Source organism: Aythya marila (assembly GCF_965140915.1).
Source record: "Aythya marila genome assembly, chromosome: 5".
Classification (NCBI taxonomy): Eukaryota; Metazoa; Chordata; class Aves; order Anseriformes; family Anatidae; genus Aythya; species Aythya marila.
The window spans coordinates 25,376,834-25,398,101 of record NC_139046.1 but is presented as its reverse complement, the minus strand read 5'-3'; the positions used below and the strand labels follow the sequence as shown (position 1 = coordinate 25,398,101).

At 51.4% G+C, this 21,268-nt stretch overlaps 1 protein-coding gene across 1 annotated transcript; it reads right to left on the bottom strand.

Annotated features, from left to right (window-relative positions):
* Positions 1 to 685: 685 nt before the first annotated feature.
* Positions 686 to 20,577, bottom strand: VSX2 (visual system homeobox 2; the record flags this gene model as incomplete). Its single annotated transcript, XM_082760832.1, has 5 exons — positions 686 to 1,002; positions 1,837 to 2,017; positions 16,142 to 16,265; positions 19,002 to 19,086; positions 20,136 to 20,577. 5 exons carry the CDS (start codon positions 20,575 to 20,577, stop codon positions 686 to 688), a joined length of 1,149 nt encoding a protein of 382 aa, XP_082616958.1.
* Between the last annotated feature and the right edge of the window lie 691 nt (positions 20,578 to 21,268).

Sequence of the window (21,268 nt, the reverse complement as noted above, 5' to 3'; positions counted from 1 at the left end):
CCTAGCATGTTTTACAGCCAGGGCTGCAGGCATTGCTGTGCAGCGAGGTAGAAGCTGCAGGGATGGTGCCTGGCCCTGCAGCCCGAGGGATGCTGAGCTAAATAGCGTGGCACCGGCCTCCAGCGCCCACCACCGTGATGGCTTCAGCCCCTGAGTGTGTGTGGAGGAGACGATGGTGTGGGTCGGGGTGACCTGGAGGTGCAAGGTGTGAACGGGACATCAGGTCTGTGGGCAAAGCCTGTGTCTCCCCTCATAAAGGAGGCAAAAATGAACCGCAACAAACCCACAGCCCCTGGTGCTGGGGGCCGCAGGCTCGTCCTGCCACAGGCAGGGCTGGGGCAGCGGGTGATGGCCGGGGCATGGGGCACAGCAGCAACACGGGGCAGGAGGAGGAGCTGAACCAGGCTGAGCCAGCCTGGAGGAGGCTGGATGGGGCCTGGGGCCGGAGCCACAGTCCCCCCTGGGGTGGCGATGGAGATGAGGAAGGGGCAGGGGTGAGGGAGGCCCTGGGGGCAGAGGAGCGAGGGGCAGGGCTGCGATCCAGGGGAGTGCCCCTTGGGGCTGCCCCATGCACAGAGGCCGGGCCCCATGCCCCAAAAGGGGGCGACAGGGGGGGGCCTGGCCAGCTTCAGACCCTGGAGGACACACTGTCTGTCGGGGCTGTCTCCTGCCGCCTCTGCCCCCCCTAGATCAGCTTCTCCTCCTTCTGCGACACGCTGGACTTCTCCGTCTGCCTCTCGTCCTCCACCGCCTCCTCCCCTTTCTCTGGCTTCCTGGGGGTGTCCCCAGCGATGGTCCCCAGGACTTTGGTGCTGTGCTCCTGAGCTTTGGCCCTGAGGGCGGCAATGCTGTTTTCTCTCAGTTCCTCCTGGGAAATGGCGGTTTTGGGATCTGGGCCCCTCTCTTCCTTGTCACCCTTGTCAAGCTTGGGCAGGGCCTGGCGCTCCACCTCCGTCTTCCTCCCCGCCTCAGCTGCTGCTTCCAGAGACTTTTTGTGCATCCCTAAAAAGAATTGTTGGTATTCGGGTTTAGAAAAGCGCCTGGGCATGGGAAAGCCATCTTGAACTGAAAACAGCAAAGATAAAGAGAGGCCAGAATTAAGGAAAAGCAGAAACCCTTGCTTCAAACAGCAGTCATGGCGAGCCGGGCGCTTTGGCCCCGTGCAAGGGCAACCCCGATTCTGTGGGGACGAGGGTCTCAAACACAGCAGGTGCCTGCACCCCAGGGCCATTCGCTTACTGGGACCAGTAAGGGGAGGTCTCCCGTTGCCTTTCCCTATCAGTTTGTTCCTCCCACAACCCGCCTCCTGCCTCCCCCAGCTTCACACAGACAGGAGGACAGGACAGCCCATCATTAGGACACCAGAATTCAGTTTTGGGGCAGAATCAGCCTGAAAGGTCAGAAAGCAGGAAGCAAAGAGCAAGAGCATGGCAGGGCAGCCCCACTACATCCACCACCCCTTCTCCACAGAAAACAAAGCAAAAGCAGGCAGTGGTGCAGCTCTTCTGAGTGCCGAGAGCATGAGGAGGGACTGTGGGGGCACTCAGGGGACGGGGAGTGGGGCAAGGGTGAGGACAGGGGCTCCTGGCACCCCACAGAGCCTCACAGGGACCCCAAGCAAGACAGGGCATTCATCCCCTTGCTTGTCCCAGGAGCTCACCCTCTCCCCGCAGGCCAGGCTCCAAGCACCAGCAGGCAATTGGGGCTAGCTGGTGAGCGGTGTCACAGGGAAAATCCCCCCCGTGCTTGATGCTCTCTGCATCAGGTTTCCTCCTCATGGCCCCCCTTCACCTCGACCCCCTCGCCACGCACCCGTGAGGGCAGCGGCTCTCTTACCCAGGAGCCAGGGTGCGCAGGACTCCATGATGCCATCCTTGGCCGACTTGAGGATGGACTCGGGCAGCGGGATGGAGTGGCGCACCATGGCGCCGTAGAGCCCGTACTCGGCCATCACGCTGCTCCGGCCCCAGCACTTCTCCCGCTTCCTCCACTTGGCTCGACGGTTCTGGAACCAAACCTGGGGTGGGCGACATGCAGGGACGTGGGTGATGGGAGCAGGGGGGTGGGACGGTCCCATTCCTGCACACACACACGTGCCTGTGCATGGGGATGAAGAAGGGTGCACGTACATCCTCCTGAGAGCACGGTGGCTTTTCCCTCATGCAGCAGCTGCCAGGTATTTCTCTCCTCACCCTCCCTTGCAGAAGCGACGAGGGCCAAGCCTGCGAGCAGGTCCCACCTCTCCCTGCAGGATGTAATTAATTTGCCATTGCGGTGTCTTTTTCCAATGGCTTTTGGCTCTCGTGCCTGGGATTTTCTTTCATTATTTACCGGGCGCCTGAGCTGCAGCGAGGGGCTGTGCGCCACGGTGCCTGCGGGGAGGGCTGGGCTGGGGGGCATGCTCTGGGGAGGAGGGAGAAGGGGGAGCTGATCCGCACGGCTCGCCCTGAATTCCCAGTTTGAAAAGCCCCTCATCTTCTCAGAAAATTGGCAGAATAATCTCCGAGCTGTGACCTGGGGGGCAGCGAGTGGAGACGCAGGCGGTGGTGGGGGGGTGCTCGCAGAAATCTATTAGCGCTCGCTCTCCGATTTCCATCCCTCTTGTCTTGCCTGCCCTCCTCCCTCCCCGCATCCCCTCCCTTCCTGCAGAGCAGAGGCATCAGCTTTAGATGAAAAATTGCTCGAGGTCTATTCAGAAGGAGGCAAAGGAAGAGTCAGCCCCAGGGGCAGCCCAGGCCTGATTGAAAAATAAGTTAATTTCAGTTTGAATCGATGGGCCTCAGGCACTGAAATATCACGGGAAATTAAAGCAGCTGGTCCCCGGGGAACCACGCCATTGACCTGCGCTAATTAATGCCATGGAGTTACCAGTCCCCTCTCCGAGAGGCAGCCCCTCCCTCCCCGCGGACACCCCAAACACCTCCTCATTTAACTAATTAGACTCACAGAAAATTGGGTGTTAATTTGTTTAGGATTTTTTTTTCTCCTATTTTTTCCCTCCCTTTCCCGGAAAGTACACGGCAGAATGGAAATGAATGGTGGGGTCTCGCTGGCAGATGGATGCTCGGGGTCACTCCGCAATCTTCTCCGACTTGATTGCTTGATTAGGTCGTTAGCACATTAAAAAAAAAAATTGCTTGCCGTCTGGCGCTGGCCTGATGAGTGGGATGAGGCGGGAATCGCCTGGGTAATTTATCTTTTTATACTGCAAAGAATTTGATTTCAATCTGCAGATATATGGAGGTGCCTTTGACACCTGTTTAACATTACGGAGCTGACAGCTTAACCCTCTCTTGCCTCCACCACCCAGAGCTGGGGGGGAGCACAGGCTGCAGGGGGGAGCACCAGGGGGCTTAGGTAGGGCCTGAGACCCCCAGCTCTGCCGTGGGGACCACAAGATCAGTGCCTCACTGCAACCTCACCACGGAGCCAGGCCCCTTTGGTGTAGAGCAAGCTCTCCTCTTCTGCCTGCCACCCCAGCACTGGTGTGATGGGGACAATCTGTCTCCCCAGGGGAGTGGGGACGTGGGTCCTGGGGCTGTGATCCCACCTCTCCTGGCAGAAGACACGCTGTGCACGGCAGAGGGGATGTTACAGCCAGGCTGCTTCCTGAAACATGACATGCTGGCACCTCCTCTGCATGAAAAGCAAACTCACTTACTCCTTCCTTCTGCCGATAGGCAACCCCCTGGACCACTGATGGCTGCAAGTGCAGAAAGACCAGAGCAAGGACCCTCAGGTGGGCTCAGTGTCCCCTCTCCCACCATTTCTGTGGCCAGACCCAGCGCAGGGTGCCTGCACAATGCACGGGTTTGTGGCACGGTCTCTTGCTCCAGGCTGTGCACTCCTCCTGATCTCAGTCTCAGTGCCAGGCTGGCAGAGCTGGAGGGGACTGGGTGACTCCGTCTCCATCCTGGGTGTCCTCTTGCCACCACACCTGGATTTTCAGCCAGGCAAAGCTTTTTCCATCAGTTACCAACTGGGCCACTTTTGAAACAAACCTCAGTCATTTTACCCAGGTGCCTCCTCACTGATATTTTCATCACCTCTCCCTTCTCCCTTCCTCCTGTCTTGACACCCCAAACATCTTACCCCATGTCCTATGCCCCCTGTCCTCCTCCCCAGATGGGTTTCAGCCATGTCACAGCAGTAGTTTCTCCCACTACTGCCTCTAAACCTGCTATCCCAGAGCATCCCTTTTCCCACAGCGTGGACAAACAAATGAAGCCAGCAGCCCAATTTTGACCGGAACTTGTGGGGGGAAAAAAATATGTCAAAAAATGCTGATACAATCACATGGAAAAGCTGAGCCTGGCCAGAGGAAGCATAATCAAAATTATCTATAGCTTTCTTCTCAATGTTGTATTTAAATCTCATCCACATAACATGTAAAATCTATGCTATAAAGCCAAATGAGTAAATCAAAATATATCAACACCTCAGGAAGATCATTCTGAGATTTCCCAAATCGATTTTTGAGATTTGAGGGGAATTTACTCATGGTTTTGACTGGAAAAAAAAAAAAAAAAAAAAAACATAAATAAATAAATAAATAAAAACACTTTGAAATAGCAGAATTTCAAGCATAACAGGAATGAGGAGGGCTGCCCACCTTGTTTTGACACCAGTGCCCATATCTCAACCTCAGGCATGAACTGGAGTGAAACTGGTGGTGCTCAATATTGAATATTAATGGGGTCAGGACCAAAACCAGCATCTCTACCACCACCCCATTCCAAGCACCCGCAGCCCCCACACTACTTTGTATGGGCAATATTATTCTCTGGGGCCCATTCTTGGGATTTTGCCCTCATTAAAATGGTTCCATCAGTGGCAATTCCTTCTGAGAAATCTTATTTTTTTCTTTGGATTTCTTGACATGTTACCAACATTTTCCTGTGCCTTGATTCTGGGAATAATTATGCAACAGTGTTAGTAGCTCTGAGGTATTTTCAGCAGTGTTGGTGCATCAGTAACAACTTCTGAAAATGCAGTTATTGATTATTGACATCTCACGTTTCCTTCCTGTATTGGAGATGGTTTCACTTCCATTTACTTGCAGTTTCAGGACTGTGTCTTCTTTGGCTGCAGTTGTCTTTGTTTTCAAATATTTGTTCTTCTGCAACTTCATGATGTAAAATTTGGTCTGCCTCAAGCAATATTTGGATTTGTCCATGTTTGGACTTGCTCCTTCCCCCCACATGGGTCAGCTCAGCTTTGTGAAACACCTTATTTACCACACAACTTTCTTCTCACTTGCTTTCCTCTGTTTCTCCATGGTACATCACAGGCTATGGTGAAAGGATTGAGTTTGCACTTCCACACTTCACGAGCAGTAGCTGAAACCCATTACTAATTTCAGACTGCATTTACTGAAGCACATCTGATGTTTTTGCAAAGCTATCACAGTTTGATGAGCAAAGGTGTCTTTTGGACCAACATTCTACAGCTTAAGGTGATTTACATCTTTTTATTACCACAAAAGCACCTCTGTGAAAGACGGGAAGCTTGTTCTGAAACCCTATCCTCAGAAACAGAACAGTAAAGAGGGCAAATCTGTCTTGGTGATGCAAGGCAGTGACCAGAAAACCCAAGAACCAGCCCCTTTAAATACATCAGTTTTAAACATGGAGCTGAATGAGAAGAAGCAGCATTTCTGGGGCATAAGGAAGAAAAAATGATTAAAAAGCACTTGAATTAGAGAAGGATGTGCAAAGAGGCACTGCAGGATTTTGTAGGGTAAGGATGAACGCTAGAGGGAGCGAAGGGGCAGAGATAGCAATGGGTGGAGATGAGCAAGGCATGGAAGGAAAGAGAAGCTGGCCAGGCTCCAGAGGAAGCTAATGCAGCATCTTGAGCAGGAGCGTAAACTGATCAGTGCTTCCCTTTAGATCCTCTCCATCTACACAGAGTGCTCAGGGGAGCTTCCTCGCCCCAACTGAAGCCCTCAGGCTCAGCACTCATTTCCTTTCCTGGTCTGGACATCCAGCTGTGTTTAGCTGGTCAGTACTGGAGACTGCAAGACTCCTCCTTCCTTGCTCTGTTTGCAGTCAGTTTAACTCCTCTGTCTTATCTCTTGTCTTTCCTGTTCTCTTTAGAAAAGGACCTGGTCCTGCTTCCTGTCTGTCCCTCATTAGGCCGGGAAGGGGTGTAATTCACTGATGTAGGACTGGTATTTTCCATGCTCAGTGCTCATAAAACTTTTATCTCTGCCAATTGCTACCATCAGTACAGCCATTCCCATCCCATTAAGGTGACACCACCCCAAGGAGACATTTTCTTCGCCACAGGACACATTAGTATCAGGGTTTGGCCCGTGTGGGCACACTTGCTGTAGCAAATATCAGCACCTTCAGCATCATCTCCTGGATGCTTGTTCCACGTGCCTGTCCTTCTCTGACCCCTTACCAAAACCAGCAGTACTGGAAAGTCTGGGAATGTTTCCAATCCTAATCCTCATCTAATTCTCATCCCCAGTATCCACTGCCCAAGACAATCTCGTCTCAGGCACTATGCACTGCACGGCAGGGTTACAGCACCTTGGAGTAAAGACTAGGAAGGTTATCCTTGCCAGGCTCCTCCTCTGAATCCCAAATGATGACTGATATTCCTTCGTATTATTGATGGTGCAGAGGAGCAAATTGTGGTAGGAGGAATCTCTCATTTTGCAAAGGGACATGAGGCTCGGTGTGTCCTTGTTGTCCGCATTCATCATATTAGTTAGTTTACCTAATCAGCTCCTGAAACACTGTCTGCTAAAGAATGAAATCTGCCTGAGGCTAGCCACGAACCAGGAATCTCAATCAGCAAAGGGATATTTTAAGGTATCTAGTGTGTGTCTCTGTACTGCTTCTGTGCCCAAGCACAACCTAAATTTTTTATTGGTTACACTCATTTTCTCTCATTTTCTTGGCTTCTGCTTTCCAAGCTGGGGAACACAGCCAGGGGAGCTGGAAATGGCTATGGCTGTTTTGTCTTTCTATCAACAACGACAAAGAAGTTAATATTCCTTCATTCCTCATCCTTTAAAGGACAATACCAGGCTACATAATGGTGAATTTTTGCTTCACCAAATCTCGCATGCTACCTTTGATGTCGTATTCCAGCAGGGCTCTCTCAATTAACCAGCCTGGCTGATGGAGCACAAGATGGTCCCAGACCAAGGCAGTGCATGCTGCAATGTCCACTAGATGGCCACAAGCAAATGCACACACAGACACACGGACACACCGGCATGTTCCTTTGCCAGGTCGAGGGTTGCTCTCTCCCTTTCCAATCCAAGCCTTTAAACTGAGAGTAGTCAAAGCAAAAACCTCCACTGAACAAAACAGTGATGTCCTCACCCTTGTACCAGACAGGGCCAGGGTCCAATTTGAGGATGTGGGAGTGCAAGGAATGACTTTATATCTTCCCCTGGGCATCTCCCCATCCACACTTACATGTCCTAGGGCTTTATAAGGAATTGCCATGACAGTGTAAGGTCTGACAGGGTCCTGGGGTGTTCCTGAATCCCTGCTCTGCAGCGACTGTCCCAGGAAAGCTTCCTGTCCCCAGGCTGCTGGTGGAGACTGCACCACTCGCGTACGCCTGGCAACAGTTTATTGATGTCTTTTCAAATGTAATGTCAAAATTATTGGCTCTGTTTATGGTGACATCACTTTCTATGGCTGGTGTAAAACAGATATGAAGTTAAATGAGAGTAGTAAAGGTTGCACATGGCCTGCATGGCTGATCACGGGCTCATCACCCCTCCACTTACTGACGCTACGAAAGAGCTTTCTGAGCTCACGTTAGAAAGAGCAATTCCCACACACGTCATGGCAAGAGCTCTTCCTGGTGATAGCTGAGATGAGCTGTGAGACAGTACTCACCCCTCCTGAGCAAAGACACAGTGGTGACTTTTTGTCAAAGTGGTTCATCCAAGCTCGAGAATCCTCTAAGCTAGGCTAGCACAAGGCTCAATATGACAACCACCAACAGTGTGTCTGGCAACACCATGCTGCAGCTCTTGCAAGCCATGCATGCCTCTGAATCCCACTTCAAACAGCCCAAAGTGGGCCTGATATGGCTATTTGTTGCACTCTGAGTAATGCAGCCAGAGCTGTAAATATCTCACCTCACTCCAGGCCTCAGTGCATTCTCCCATTGCTGTGACTTTATTCTCCCATCCCTTGCACAGAGTCAAAGATAAAAATCCAAAGACAAATAAGGAGGTGTAAGGAGGAAAAAATCCCTCTTGACCAGGGAACATGTCTTAATTGTGTCCCCTGAAGAACCTGAGGTTTTCACCTGGCCTTCCAGTTCACGCAGTAGCATGTTTTCTCACACTTGTTGGAAAGGAAAGGAAAAACATCAGGGGTGTGGATGCAAAACAGACACAGGAAAGCTGGCAAGGGTGCACCCATCATCCCAGTCCACACCCACCCAGGGAGATATTTGCCATTGGTACAAAGGATGATGCTGAACAAAACATCTGTCCTACAGGTGCTCACAATGCTGACAGTAAGCTTGGCCTCCATTAACCAGGCTGGCTGGTGTCCTTCCATGGTGTAACTCCATTTTGCCTCATTTTCCCATGCTAAAGCTGCTCCACACCTCCTCTGGCACAGAGGAAACCTTACTGTGGGTCTTCATTAACATCCATAAGCAATACACTCTGTGAACATGCAGAGACACATCGTGTTGTCACCTTCAGCTTGGAAAAAGGTGAGTCAAAGCATGCAGAGGAGAAATGGCACATTCCCCTTCATGAAGCCTTTCAAGGGACGCTAAATTCAGAGCCTGGGACATCAGCCTTCCTTGGACACCAGGATATTTTACATGACACCTCACGGCTCCAGAAGGCTCGTGCTCTGGGCACTCACTGCAGCTGTGTCACTGAAGCCTGTAGCTGATGCTGTCACCTTGGGCTAGTGCACAGCACAACTATGGTGCAACCCACAGGGCTGGCAAAACACACCCTGCTCCTGGACACTGCTCCCAGCAGGGCAGCACATCCGAGCTCAGCAGGGCATTCCCAGGCATGCCCCATGCTTAGGGCACCCAGGGTAACGTCTCCGAGGCAGGCACCCTCCCTCTGTTGCACACACAGCCTCTGAAGCCTTGCTCTCGGTCATGGGGTTGTTTCTCCACCAACACTGCACACGTATTTACTCACAGCTCAGCCTTTGCTCAGACAGCTGGGAGCCTAAAAGAAACCCACAGAAAGAGAAAGTGGGGAGCAAACTGCTCTCACACTAGGCAGACCCTGAGCTGAACACCTCTTGCAGCTCCTGGGGTAATGCCACCCCCAGCAGGCAGAGGAGCACCTAATGCTTTCCCATAGCCTCTGATGAAGGTGGGCTCTGGAAGCTGCCTTGCTATAGGATATTGTGTCAAGCTTGTTCTCCATCTCAGGTCCTCTTTTCTCCTGCCATCTCCACACATGCACAGATAAAGGTTATCTGCATGCCTGTTGGGCAGCTTGGTGCTCTGAGGAACTTCTGGGGTGCTCTGAGCAGCTTGGTGCATGAGGAAGATAGGAATATTTTTTACATGTGTTCACAGGCCTGTGCAAATCCAGGCTCACCGAATGTCCACAAAGAACAACAGTGAAAAAGGCAGAGGGGGGTTGTGCTGCCAGAAGAATCAGAACTTGTTGAGATCTATCAGGATAAACGATAAACGCTATACAGAAAAATAGATCCATTAGGAAATAAAGGGAAGAGTAAATTAACTGTGTCTCTAAAGTGCCTCTGTTATTGAACTGTTAAAAAAATCTGTATTCAAAGTCAGGAAAGGAGGAAAACTTTATAATAAAGGGTCATTAAAGGAAAACCTGAACACACAGCCATCAGTTGGTCCCTCTGCCAGCCATCCAAAGGCTGGAGGGGAATTAACTATTGACCTTGCTGGGCTGCCCAATTATTTTTTTTTTTTAAATAAGTTTTGAAAAATTGCAGAGGTGTCAGAGGAGAGAAAAGAAAGTTCATCATTTAAAGGATGAGTGAATGCAAGTATTTCTAGCAAAGAGGTTGAGGGTAGAGTTTCCAGAAAAGCTCAAGCAACCAAGGTACCACAGTGCCTAATCTAACTCAGAGAAGTGTTACTACTGTTAAGAAAAAAAATGATGAATGTGGGGAAGAGAGCCTGAGTAGTCTCAGCGTGGCATTAACCCTGCAGAGTCATTCCTTATTCTCCCACCCATGATGGAGAAAGTCCTTACAAAGGTACTTCACAGCAATGGGCTATGGTATACATGTATTTTGTTGGGTACCTGTCTTTCCTCCCAGTGGTTTTTATGTTGTGATAGCCATAATCAGCTTGCAAGGAACACAGCAGAAGGTAGCAGACTAGGACACACAAGGTTGTTTTAGCTTGATTTTTCTGCCCCATTTAGAAATTTGGTCTGTTCCTGATGGAACTCAGGGGCTGGACATGGAGGGAAAAAGTGGTACCTGGGTATACAAAGTGTACATACCTCCACACCTGCAAGTCTGCACAAAAAAAAAAAAAAAAAAAAAAAAAAAAAAAAAAAAAGTCTTTTAAATTGCACCTCCAGCTCCTGTTCTACCAGGGAAAATCCCACAAGCTGGGCAGGTACCTGCATGGTCTAGCAACAGGCAGGAAAGTCCCCATTTCACAGTAAGCTGAGGAGATGTCTCAGGCCATCCATTTTCTTTCCCACCTCGTTTTTCCCTCTCTCTGCCCAAATTCATGCAGTGTCAAACTTTTCAGCTGGTAATTCCTCTGGGAAGGCTTGCACAGAGCCCTGCACTTGCACACCACCCAGCTTCTCTGTTTATGGCTCTGGTAATTAACTCATAAACGAAGTTCTAGCACATGGGCTGAAAACAGGCCACAGTTAAAGGGTAATGAAAACACTCCATTACAGAAAGGGCCAAATTAAACAACTCTTAATTGAAAAATGGAAATTAATATGAATTTAGATCAACTACACAAGCATGATATTGAAGAGGCAGCAAAGTAGATGAACTCCTCACATACCAATTAAAGACATGGAGGCAGAGATGCACCATACGCCATGAGAAACATTCATAATCATATTCTCACCAAGCCAGTAAGTTTGATTAGTTTTATTGCTCTCACTTGTACACTTCCTACATCTCTAAAAGCATAGGGGAAGTTAATGACATTTATCTGGTATCATACTGCCATGGCTTGCCCCAGTGCTCAGGAATTATTGAGAAAGGTAGCAAGCACTGGCTCCTCAGCTCTATTGCATGATTAACTTCTTGCATGACTCTTAAAAAAAAAATAATAATATTGAAATGGTTGTCTCACACAGGAGCAATGCTTTCAGCTTCTCCATCACCTTGGTAATCTACCTCCAACCGTCCTACTCACCCTGGTAATTTATCTCCAGCTACGTGACTGCCATGAATCTGCTTCAGATTCCCGCCTGTAGAGAAACGGGTGGGAACCCATTGGCCCTGTGCCCCGTTCTGGCACAAGTGTGAGAATAACCCAAAGTTCTAGCAAGAATAGTCAGGTCCTAGCCTACTGAGAGTGATGACTGGAACCTCAAAACCTTAGAAAGATCAACAAAACACCACTTTCTGCGGCACTAACGAATGCCTTGGCAGCCATTCCAGGCAGAGACTCAGGAAAGGTCAGTGACCGCATGGAGCAATCATCCCCATTCCACACTTATGCTGTGGGATTAGGACTAAAATTCATTCCTTTGCAAAAATAATACTTCTCTGATTGTACTGCAAGCCCTGGCAGCCAGGATCCTCTTTATTAGGGTCATGCATCCAGGAGCTGTGTTTTAAATACTACATCTGAGCAAGGGAGATTCTGGGGCATCTCAGGAGGGTTCCTGTGCCCACAGAGAGCTGGAAAGGGATGGGAGCAGAAACAGCCCACAGCAGGCATGGGCAGCAGGGCAGGATGAAGTGACCAGATCCCAGTGCTCCAGCAGCACCTGCAGCAATGCTTTTCAGCAAGCTGGGAAAACGAGAAGCCAGGGCTGCTGAAGCTGCACAGAGCCAGCTCTCCCTTCTCACTTTGTATCGTGTTTCTTGAGGGGGCTCCATGGGTTCACTACCAAGCTCCTGCTCAGTGCAATACAGGTTCTTCACATCTTTCCAGATCACATTCATCCCTAAATACTGAACACGCTTGCACAACTGAAGCAGGATAAACCTCTTTTTTTCTGGAAAAATACTCTTGGTGTGAATGTTTCCCTCCAAATAACCACCCCTCCTGGTTCTTCCACCCCCGTTCTGCTTCTAACAGGCTACACAGTGATACTGAAATGCGTTAATCTGACAGCAACCAAAACAATACATTTCCAATTACAGCTTTAGTTGGTTTTCTTTTGTTTTTAGCCAAAATTGCTGGAACCACAGATAATTCCCACTCCCCAAACATGGCACAAACACCTCAGTGGCTTTCTTTTTGCTTGCTTGTGCAATTTAATTGTTCCAAAACACTTCATCATCATAAGTACCATATATTTATTTAGCAATAAAAAATGTCCTTTTTTACTATTTTCATTCTATTTTTTTATTATTATTTTCCTTCAAAGGTGAATCTAGTGTCCCCACAATGGCAGTCAGGATTTTATGCTTTGGAAATTAAATTAAATGGTTAAATGATGCATTTGATCAGTAAGAGACATCCTGGAGTGACAAACATACACTGTTATTTCAATAATCCCAAATCAAACTGTTACTGACCTTTAATATTTTATATAGTGGCATTTAAAATTTGGAAGTGTCACATATTAATAAATTCAATAGGGATAACTTATCTAAAATTCACACGTTACATTTAAGAGAATCTGTTTTGAGAAAGACACTGATTTAAGTCAGGTGTTAGAATACTTGTCAGCTTGAGGCCATTTTAAACACTTCAAGTTGTCCATTAAGGATGTACTTCCCCACAGAAATCTATTTATCCCACCTGCATTTTACAGAATGGCCTGGGTTTATTTTAATAGCAGCACTTCAACTCTTCTGAATATTCTTTTAAATACATTGATTAATGTAGTCTTTTTCAAGTACTTTGCAAAATGGCCACGGTGACATTTGGTCTGACTGGTGTCTCACTAGGAAAATTAAATCCTTTTCCCATGTTGCCCAGTGGGAGGATGCTCACGTTCCTTCTAGGAGCAGCCAGCTCAATACAGGGGGAAGATGCATGCAATGCAAAAGAATGCTGCCTTGAAAAAAAATACATGCTCATCTTCTCTTTAAATGGGAGATTTGAATATTTTTCCTGAATTCAATGTTCTCTCAAACCAATAACTTTCCTGGCCTCTGATGGCTATTTGTAGTGTTCTGCTGAAGGTTTTACACGCAAGCAGTTCCTATATATCATTCTCTCAATTGCACTCTCTGAATTTCACTTTCATATTGAATTTCATAGGTGATTTACTTTCTCTTTGACTACTACCTCCTGAGAAATAATCCCATGAATGAAAATAAGGGGGAGATATCACTCTTAGGTGTGGATCCTGTGGGAAACCACATGAAATGCTGTGAGAGCCCACAGCATGTGATGTTCACAACAATCTTAGAAAACACTTTCATTAAGGACCAACAAGAGGGAGAGAACAATGCTGAAAGATGGGAGGAAGTACAAGCTACAAAGAAAATGCAAAAATATAGAGCTCCCTTGAGCAGTTATAAACACATGCAAAGAAAAAAAGATAAGATGACGTGAAATTATAAATATTATGAAGAAAGGAGTAAAGATTAATTGTCAGCTGTCTCTTCCAAGAGCAGAAGTATGTGACATTAAATGATGTTAATAGATTCAAAGCTTGATTTACTTCACCCATGCAGTCCAGAGCATCTTAACCTGTGTGTACAGTCCCAGGACATTGTTAAAGTACTTGGTAAGTATCACTAGACACTAGCCTTGCTCTCATACTCTTCTCTAACATCCACCTCTCATCGCTGTCTAAGCTGGCTGAGCCATTACTGTCCTTGCAAAATGCCATTTGGAACCCAGAATACTGGAAGGAAAAGCCTGAGGAGAAAAAGCTTCCTAAAAAAAAAGCTTGAAGTGTCAAGTCCCTTAAGACAAGGACAGGCAGACAGGATGGCTTTCAAAGGAGAACGTCCATATGTTTCAGAGACTAATGTGTTATTTATGAAGAATGGTTTAAGAAAAGATCTTCACAGGTTGCTTAGGCAATGAAGAAAGCTAAAAGTGATAGCTGGGAGAAGAAAACAGGTGAACAGTTCAGATTTAAAGAGTGCAAGTGCTATAACAAGGGGAAAAACAAGCTCATACAAAGGGAGCTAAGTCACAAGGAAGACAAGGTGAAACATCAAGAAACATGACCAAAGCTGGGAATCATCTTGTCATGGCTTGTGACACAAAATGAAAGGTATGGACAAGAAGATGTCAGAGTATGTGGTAAGACAGTCTGGTGCTGACCTACTGGGAAGATCAGTGGGAACTGACCCTTCTCCTCCATCAGTAGTCCCTGGGACTCTTGCATGGCCCTGACACTCACCCTGGCATGATGCTCTGGCACTCACACAGTAGATGCCACAGAAATCCTGCTGTTTCTCTTGATTTCCCCTTTCATAATGAGTGAAAGTGTCACTTGGAAATGCTTTCTCCTGTAATACTTGTAACATCAGCAGTACCTGATGTTCAGGACAGCCATATCACAGGGGGTTTCTGCTGTCCAAGTCTGGCCTGATCTCTGGGGCTGTCACACTACATAGCAATCCTAGGTTTAAGAACCCTACAGTGGAGGATGAGTTGCATTTGCTCATCAGCATAATGACAGGCAGCACATCAGAGAGAGCTGAAATGAGTTTGCCACTACTTCCTTCCTAAGTCAGATAAAATATAAAATACTGGCTCTGCACTATGATGCCCCAGATGCTGAAGCAGTACCTGCAGCGTGCAGCTCTGCCCTGTCTGCCATAACATCTCCCTCAGCCTTACCACAGTGAGAGCCAGATGAAGCTCTTCCTTGAAAAGGCCCTTTACAGGAAACCAAAGGACCTTCTTCCCAGCCCAGCATCGGACGGTGGATGCAGGCAACACTCAGCTTCTCTTTTTTGAGGTCTCTTTTCCCTCAACTCATCCAGGCCCACTAGTGGAGAAGTGACCCTCCATCCAGCCCCCTCCCTCTGGAGGCAAACCATGGGGCCAGTTGCTCAGAGCAAAATCCTAATGTATCAGCTAGGATTTGGGGTGAAGGGCCATTATTTCTGAACTCTGGTGGAAGTCCTCTCAGCCTGCAGCATATCTATAAGTCCTGCTAGCACAAGGGGATAAGAAGCACAACTTGCTTTTGTTAAATCAGCCATTACATTCCTGTGCCTTTTGCAGCAGCCTGGTGGGAGCGGGACATGGGGAGGCAGCAAAATCTGCTGGGGTTCACCCTTGTGAGCTTCGTGTTGGGCCTGTCAAAGCACATTCTGCCTCCCACACTACACAGCCAGTGCAAACCTTCTCCAGCTCTTTGGGCTGTCCTGACTGCTTGCATGCAGGCTGGCACAGCCTCGCTGCTCCTTGCCACTGGAGGGTTCAGCACACAGCAGTGATATTCCACACGGCCTTGTTCTGCCTCCTCAGTGGCACAACAGGCACACGATTAATGCCCAAACATTCAAAATAATTAAAAAGAAAGATCCCCAGAAACGTTCAGGGAAACTTTGAAGGGGCAAATGCAGTGGACAAGACGGTGCAAACGCCCACCCGGGACTCACTCCCCTGCAGTGCCACCCCCGATGGTGCCAGCTGCCTGCCACGTCCCCACGCACCCTCCTGTGCCCAAGGAGGCACTGACAAGCTCTTTGTCACCCACGCTGTCCATCCAGACCCAGTCTCCAGGAGGCTCTTGTTGCCTTCACTACTAATACCTCAAAACCTCAGTCTTCCCTCGCATACCAGTCCCCTTCAGTGATTTGGGATTCCCTCTGCTGCACACACCCCAAATCACCATTATAACACGCCACATGTAACACATGTTGGCAGACAAACACCAAATACGAAGCAGCAAAGAACAGCTGGGCTGGCTGCCGCACGTTTAAAGCGGGGAGGGGACAGCCCATGGAGATTTATGCAGATAAATGTGATCCATCCCACGGCACTGCCTTTTCTTCAGGGAGGGATGAGTGTGGCCGGGAGGGGCAGGACAAGGAGGGGCAAGAAGCATGGTTACCTGTATCCTGTCTTCTGGCAACTCTGTTTTCATGGCCAACATCTCTCTAGCATACACGTCAGGGTAATGGGCCTCATTGAAGGCCTTTTCCAGCTCCTCCAGTTGGTAGGATGTGAAGATTGTCCTGAAGGGAGTAAAACTCTTTGATCAAAAAACATAAGAAGCAAAGGAGATGGAGAGTCAGAGAAATGGACACAGATGCTGCAGAAACCTGAGCAACCTGATAATGCATAGCCTTTCCCCCCACCACCTCCTGTGTTTCTGAGCACAAAAGGTCAGGTGCCAGGGTGAAAGGAGAACCAGAAAATGCCAGAAGACAGCGCTTTGGGCAGTTACAAATCACCTTCCCCTTCGGGAACCTCCTGCTGGAAGCATCCCCCCCAGCAGTGAGCACTCGCGCTGGCAGCTGTCCTTCCACCCCAGCCCTGCTGCCACCTTTGGGACCCTGGGGGTGTCCCCATCCCTTGCCCTGACACCAGGACCACAACCAGCCCTGGCCTGGCCAACAGCCGCCCCCTGCTCCTGCATCCAGAGGCTTCTTAACTTAACCCTTTGGTTGTGCTGAGATAAATCGGTGTCAGCTCTGCACCCTGTCTCAGAGGGGCTGAGCCCTTCCCCAGCTGCTTCCCTTAGCCTCTTCCTTAGTCAAAACCACCTTTCCCTGGAGCCTGGTCCTCGCCTGAATCCTCCAAAGCTTTTTGTCCTCCACTCTGCTCCCTCCTGCTTTAATCCAGCCCTTCCCCAAGACGGCGTCTCTCCAAGAAGCGGTGCAAACTCCCTTCCTCTGCCTTTACACTGGTTGCACCCACACCGACATCCCATTAGCTGCTCTCTGCCAGTTTGCATTACCCCATTATCCTCTGGAAATCCTCCTGGACCGCCCTGGGCGGGCAGCAGCCCAGCCTGCCTCAGCACAGCCAGTTCTCAGCTCGGGACAGCCAGATTGAAAAATCAGCAGCTGGAAAGCTGAGACGGATGAAAGCCCTTCTCCAGGGGGATGGATGAGAGATCTCACACCGTTTCCACTCCCCCGAGGGTTAAAATTGTTAAAATTCCCACCCTCCAACTGTACTGTATGCAAAGTGCAATTTTCAATAAAAACTATCAACAATCCAATGGCAAAAAAAAAAAAGGCTAACCACCATCACCAAAAAAAAAAAAAAAAAAAAAAAACAAACAACAAAATCAACACAGAAATCAACAACAATAACAAAACCCTGCAGCCTTTGTTCAAAGGAAATGTATGAATATATTACCAAACTAAGAAACATCTAAGTCCCAGAAGGGGGAAGGAAAGAGGGAGGGAAAGAGTCATTTTAAAAAATAAGAATTTCAGAAAAGCCATAAAATTCGAGAGAGCATAAACAGAAAGCCTCAGCAATATCCTCTGCTATTCAGAATCGAAATGATTCTGTCAGATCAATAACATTACCAACAAAAGCAGCATGCAAATGCGAGGGACCTGCCTGCAATCAGATCCTTGTTTAAATTCACTCCTAAACCCATTCTCTTTTCAAATAGTTTTCCTTCGGCTCCGACAAATCTGTGAGCTCTCGGGACAGCAGAGGCACACCAGCTCCTGCATTTTCTCTCCCTGGGACCAGAGGAAAGACGATTCCAATTTTGATCCAGTTTAGATTTGAAACATCCCCCTGCACCCTCCTGTGAGAAGGGCACCGAAGCCGAGCGAGGCGCACCAGCAGGAGGGTTTTGCCTGACACCCACCTTAAGTTCCCCCTTCTCAGCCCCTGTCCCCGTTGCAATGCACAACGCGTGCTGCCTTTTGCTGTTTACATCCTGCAGCTATTTGCAGACTATCGGCCTGTCATCTGCCTCTGCTCCTCCGTACAACTGGAGCTTTTAACCATTTCTTACAGAATACACAACTACAGATAAATATTACGGATTTGATGCTGTCTACAGCTGAAAATTAAACCAATCTGAAATTCATTTCCTCTCGTCCATCCCAACCATGACCTGTACACCCGTTCCTGCTGTGCTGTCCCCCAGCCCGGTCCAGTCTGGAAAGGAAACTAATCCAAATTGACACCAAAGCATACAAACTTGCGGCATTTCCTCAGGAGGAACCCCTGATTTGGGATGAGCCCCCCCAGACCAAGCCTCCTGTTGCACGAAGAGCAGGACCCTCCTGGGACAGCCGGCCTCCTTCCACCCCGCATCCCGCTAAGCTTTCACTGGGGCATCTTTTAATCCACCCTTCCTGCATCGTGGCAGGATTGATTTAATTATTCCTAAATCGCCCACGGTGACAGTGTCTGGCCTTCCTTTGTCCTGACTCTCCGGCCACGGCAATGCCAGGACCCAGCAAGGGATTTTTCGTTTCCGTTTGTAAAGCGCAGGTAATTCAATCCCATTTTAACTGGGGGAGAAGTCAGGCAAAGTGCGTTACCCAGACCACTCCGGAGGGGAAAGCAAATCCCCTAACTACCTCCCAGAGTGGATTTTCGTTTCCTTAAGCAATTCAGCAGCCTTCTTCAGCTTCGGGAAGCAGGCAGCCTGCATCCCGACTATTTAATCTATTGGCAAAACATTTATTTATAAGTAATAAAATGCTTAAACCTTGATAGAAATTGACAGCCCACGGTAAGGTTGCTAGAGGCGGAGCAGGGGCCAGTTTGGGCTATTTAACCGCAGCCAGGGAAACGAAATCTAAACGGCACCTGCGGCCGGTTCCCAGCTCCTTACGGCCACGTCCCAGGTCCGATTTATTGCGGAGAAGGAAGAAAAAGGAAGGAGAGCCGGGGGGGAGCCCTGGGCTGCCGGGGCCGGGCAGCTTCGCCCGGCTGCAGCATCCCGCGGCGATGCCCGGTGCTGCCGGTGCCGGCGGCCCCTCGCTTACCTGTGCCGCCTCTTCTTCCGTTTCTTGCTCTGGCTGAGGGAGGATTTGGACATTTTTCGGTCGCTGGAGGAGACATCTTCGGAATCTGCGGAGAGAAGGGCAGCGGCCGTGGGCTGGGGCTCCCTCCCAACCGGGGCCCCGCCGGCCGGCCCGGGCCCGGCGGCTCCGCTCGTTCCTGCGGCCCCGGCCGAGGATTTCGTTGCGATCGCACCGCGGACGGGGCCCCGCAGCCGGGCGCTGCCTCCAGCCCGGCCCCGCCGCTGGTCCCGGGCCGGGGGCTCCGGGAGCTCGTCCCCTGCCGGGGGATGGCTCCGGGCCGGCACCGGGCTCTCGCTGTCCCCTCTCTGCCCCGGAGTCGTTTGCCGGGGCTGCCGCTGCCGTGCGGCTCGAAGGCGAAGCCGCCGCGGTCTCAACAGAAACCGAAGGAAAAAGAAGGAGCCGAGGCCCCCTCCCCGCCCCGGGGCACCCGCTGCCCCCCGCCCCGCTGCGGGGACCCCGCAGAAACACCGGGGACGGGAGAAAAGAGCAGGGCTGAGGCAGGTACCGGGGAAAAATAATAATAATAATAATAAAATAATAAAAATGATCCCGGGCAGAGCTGGCAGCCGGCCGCCGCCGCCCCGCGTCCCCTGGGGTGCCCAGGCCGGGGGGTGCGGGGGGCAAGGCGGCGCCGGCTCGGGCCCAAAGGAGCAGCCGGGGGTCGGAACCGGACCCTCCGTTTCGATGCGAGAAGCTGTGCCCCGCTTGCCGGGACCCCCGGGGATGGGGTCGGGGCCGGGCACCGCCGCCCGGTGCACCGGAGGGACCCGAGGCGGCCTGGGAGCAGTAGGGCCAGCGGGCAGGGCTGCGGGAGGCTGCCGCCGTCTAAGAAGGGGATGCCGGGCGGCCCCTAATTCCCCGAAAACGAAATGGGGCCGCCGGGACCGCGGGGGGGGCCGCTCGGCCAGGGCTCGGCGCCCCCGGCCCCTCCATCGCAGCGCGGCCGCGGCCCCGGGCGGGGGTGGGTGCGGTGCCCACCTCCCCCGTTCTCCCCGTCTTCTTCCTCCTCCTCCTCGGGGCCGAAACGAAATCGGCGGCCCTGGGCCCGGGGCAGGGAGGTGGCGGGGGGTCCCCGGGGACCGGGGCCGTGCCTACCTGAGCTGGCCGTCTGGCTGCTGTCCAGCTGCCCGGGGGCCCGGGCCAGCGGCTGCAGGTGGACGCTCTGGGGGTCGGAGAGCACCTCCAGGAAGGTGGGCTGCGTGTAGAAGCCGGGGATGCCGCCGGCCCCCAGCAGCCCCATGCCCACGCCGCCCACCCCGGCGGGGCTGAGGACGGAGCGGGCCGCCAGCAGGTGCCCGGCGGGCAGCGAGTCCAGGGCGGCCCGCGGGTGCGACGGCGGCTCCTTGTTCAAGCCCAGGATCTCCTGGATGCCGAACCCGGTGCAGCGGGGAGGGGTGGGCCCGGAGCTGGGCTTGGCCCCCGCCGCGGGGGGCGGCGGAGGCGGTGGCGGCGGCGGGGCGGCGGCGGCGGCCGCGCCGTCGGGCTTGGGCTTGCCGGGCAGGCTGGGGGCCAGCGCCGCGCCCGCTTTGCCCGTCATCCTGCGGCCGTCGGTCCCTGGTGCCCGCTCCGGGAATGCCTGGGAGCCCCCGGCTCAGGCCCCTTTTATCCGCCCAGCCGGGAGCCCGAGCGGGGTCAGAGCGGCGCAGCCAATCACAGGGGCCAGCCGCGATTAGGGATGCCAAAAAGCCGGCACCGGCGGCGGAGGGGCCGCTGCCCGCTGGGGTAAGGCCCGGACCCCGTTTGGCCCCCGGGAGGCCGCGGGGAGGTGGGCTCGGGGGGCACGGGCACGGCCCCCCGGGGAGGGGTGCGCAGCGGGGCCCTGCAGGAGAACGGCGGCTCCCCCGGCTTCCCTGCTCCGACAGGGCTCCCAGGGAAATGCGTGGTCGGGAGGAAATGGGGGAGCATGGAGGGGGCTCAGGGTTGGCGCTGAGCTGCGTCCTCGAAGCAGGGTAGGGCTGGGAGTTGTATGTTGGAGAGACACCTGGTTATGGCACTGAAACACCTGGTTATGGCACTGAAACACCTGGTTATGGCACTGAAACACCTGCTTATAGCATCAGAGGTGCTGAAACGTCTGCTCGGACCCGTACCCATGCCCAGTTCCTCGGTAGCTAGAGGACCTCTCACCACTCATGGGAAGAAACCACACACCTCGTCCTTGCCTGCCTGACCCCAGCCAAAGGCATTAAACTAAGAGAGAGCGTAAGTCTCACAAAGCTGGGACAGCA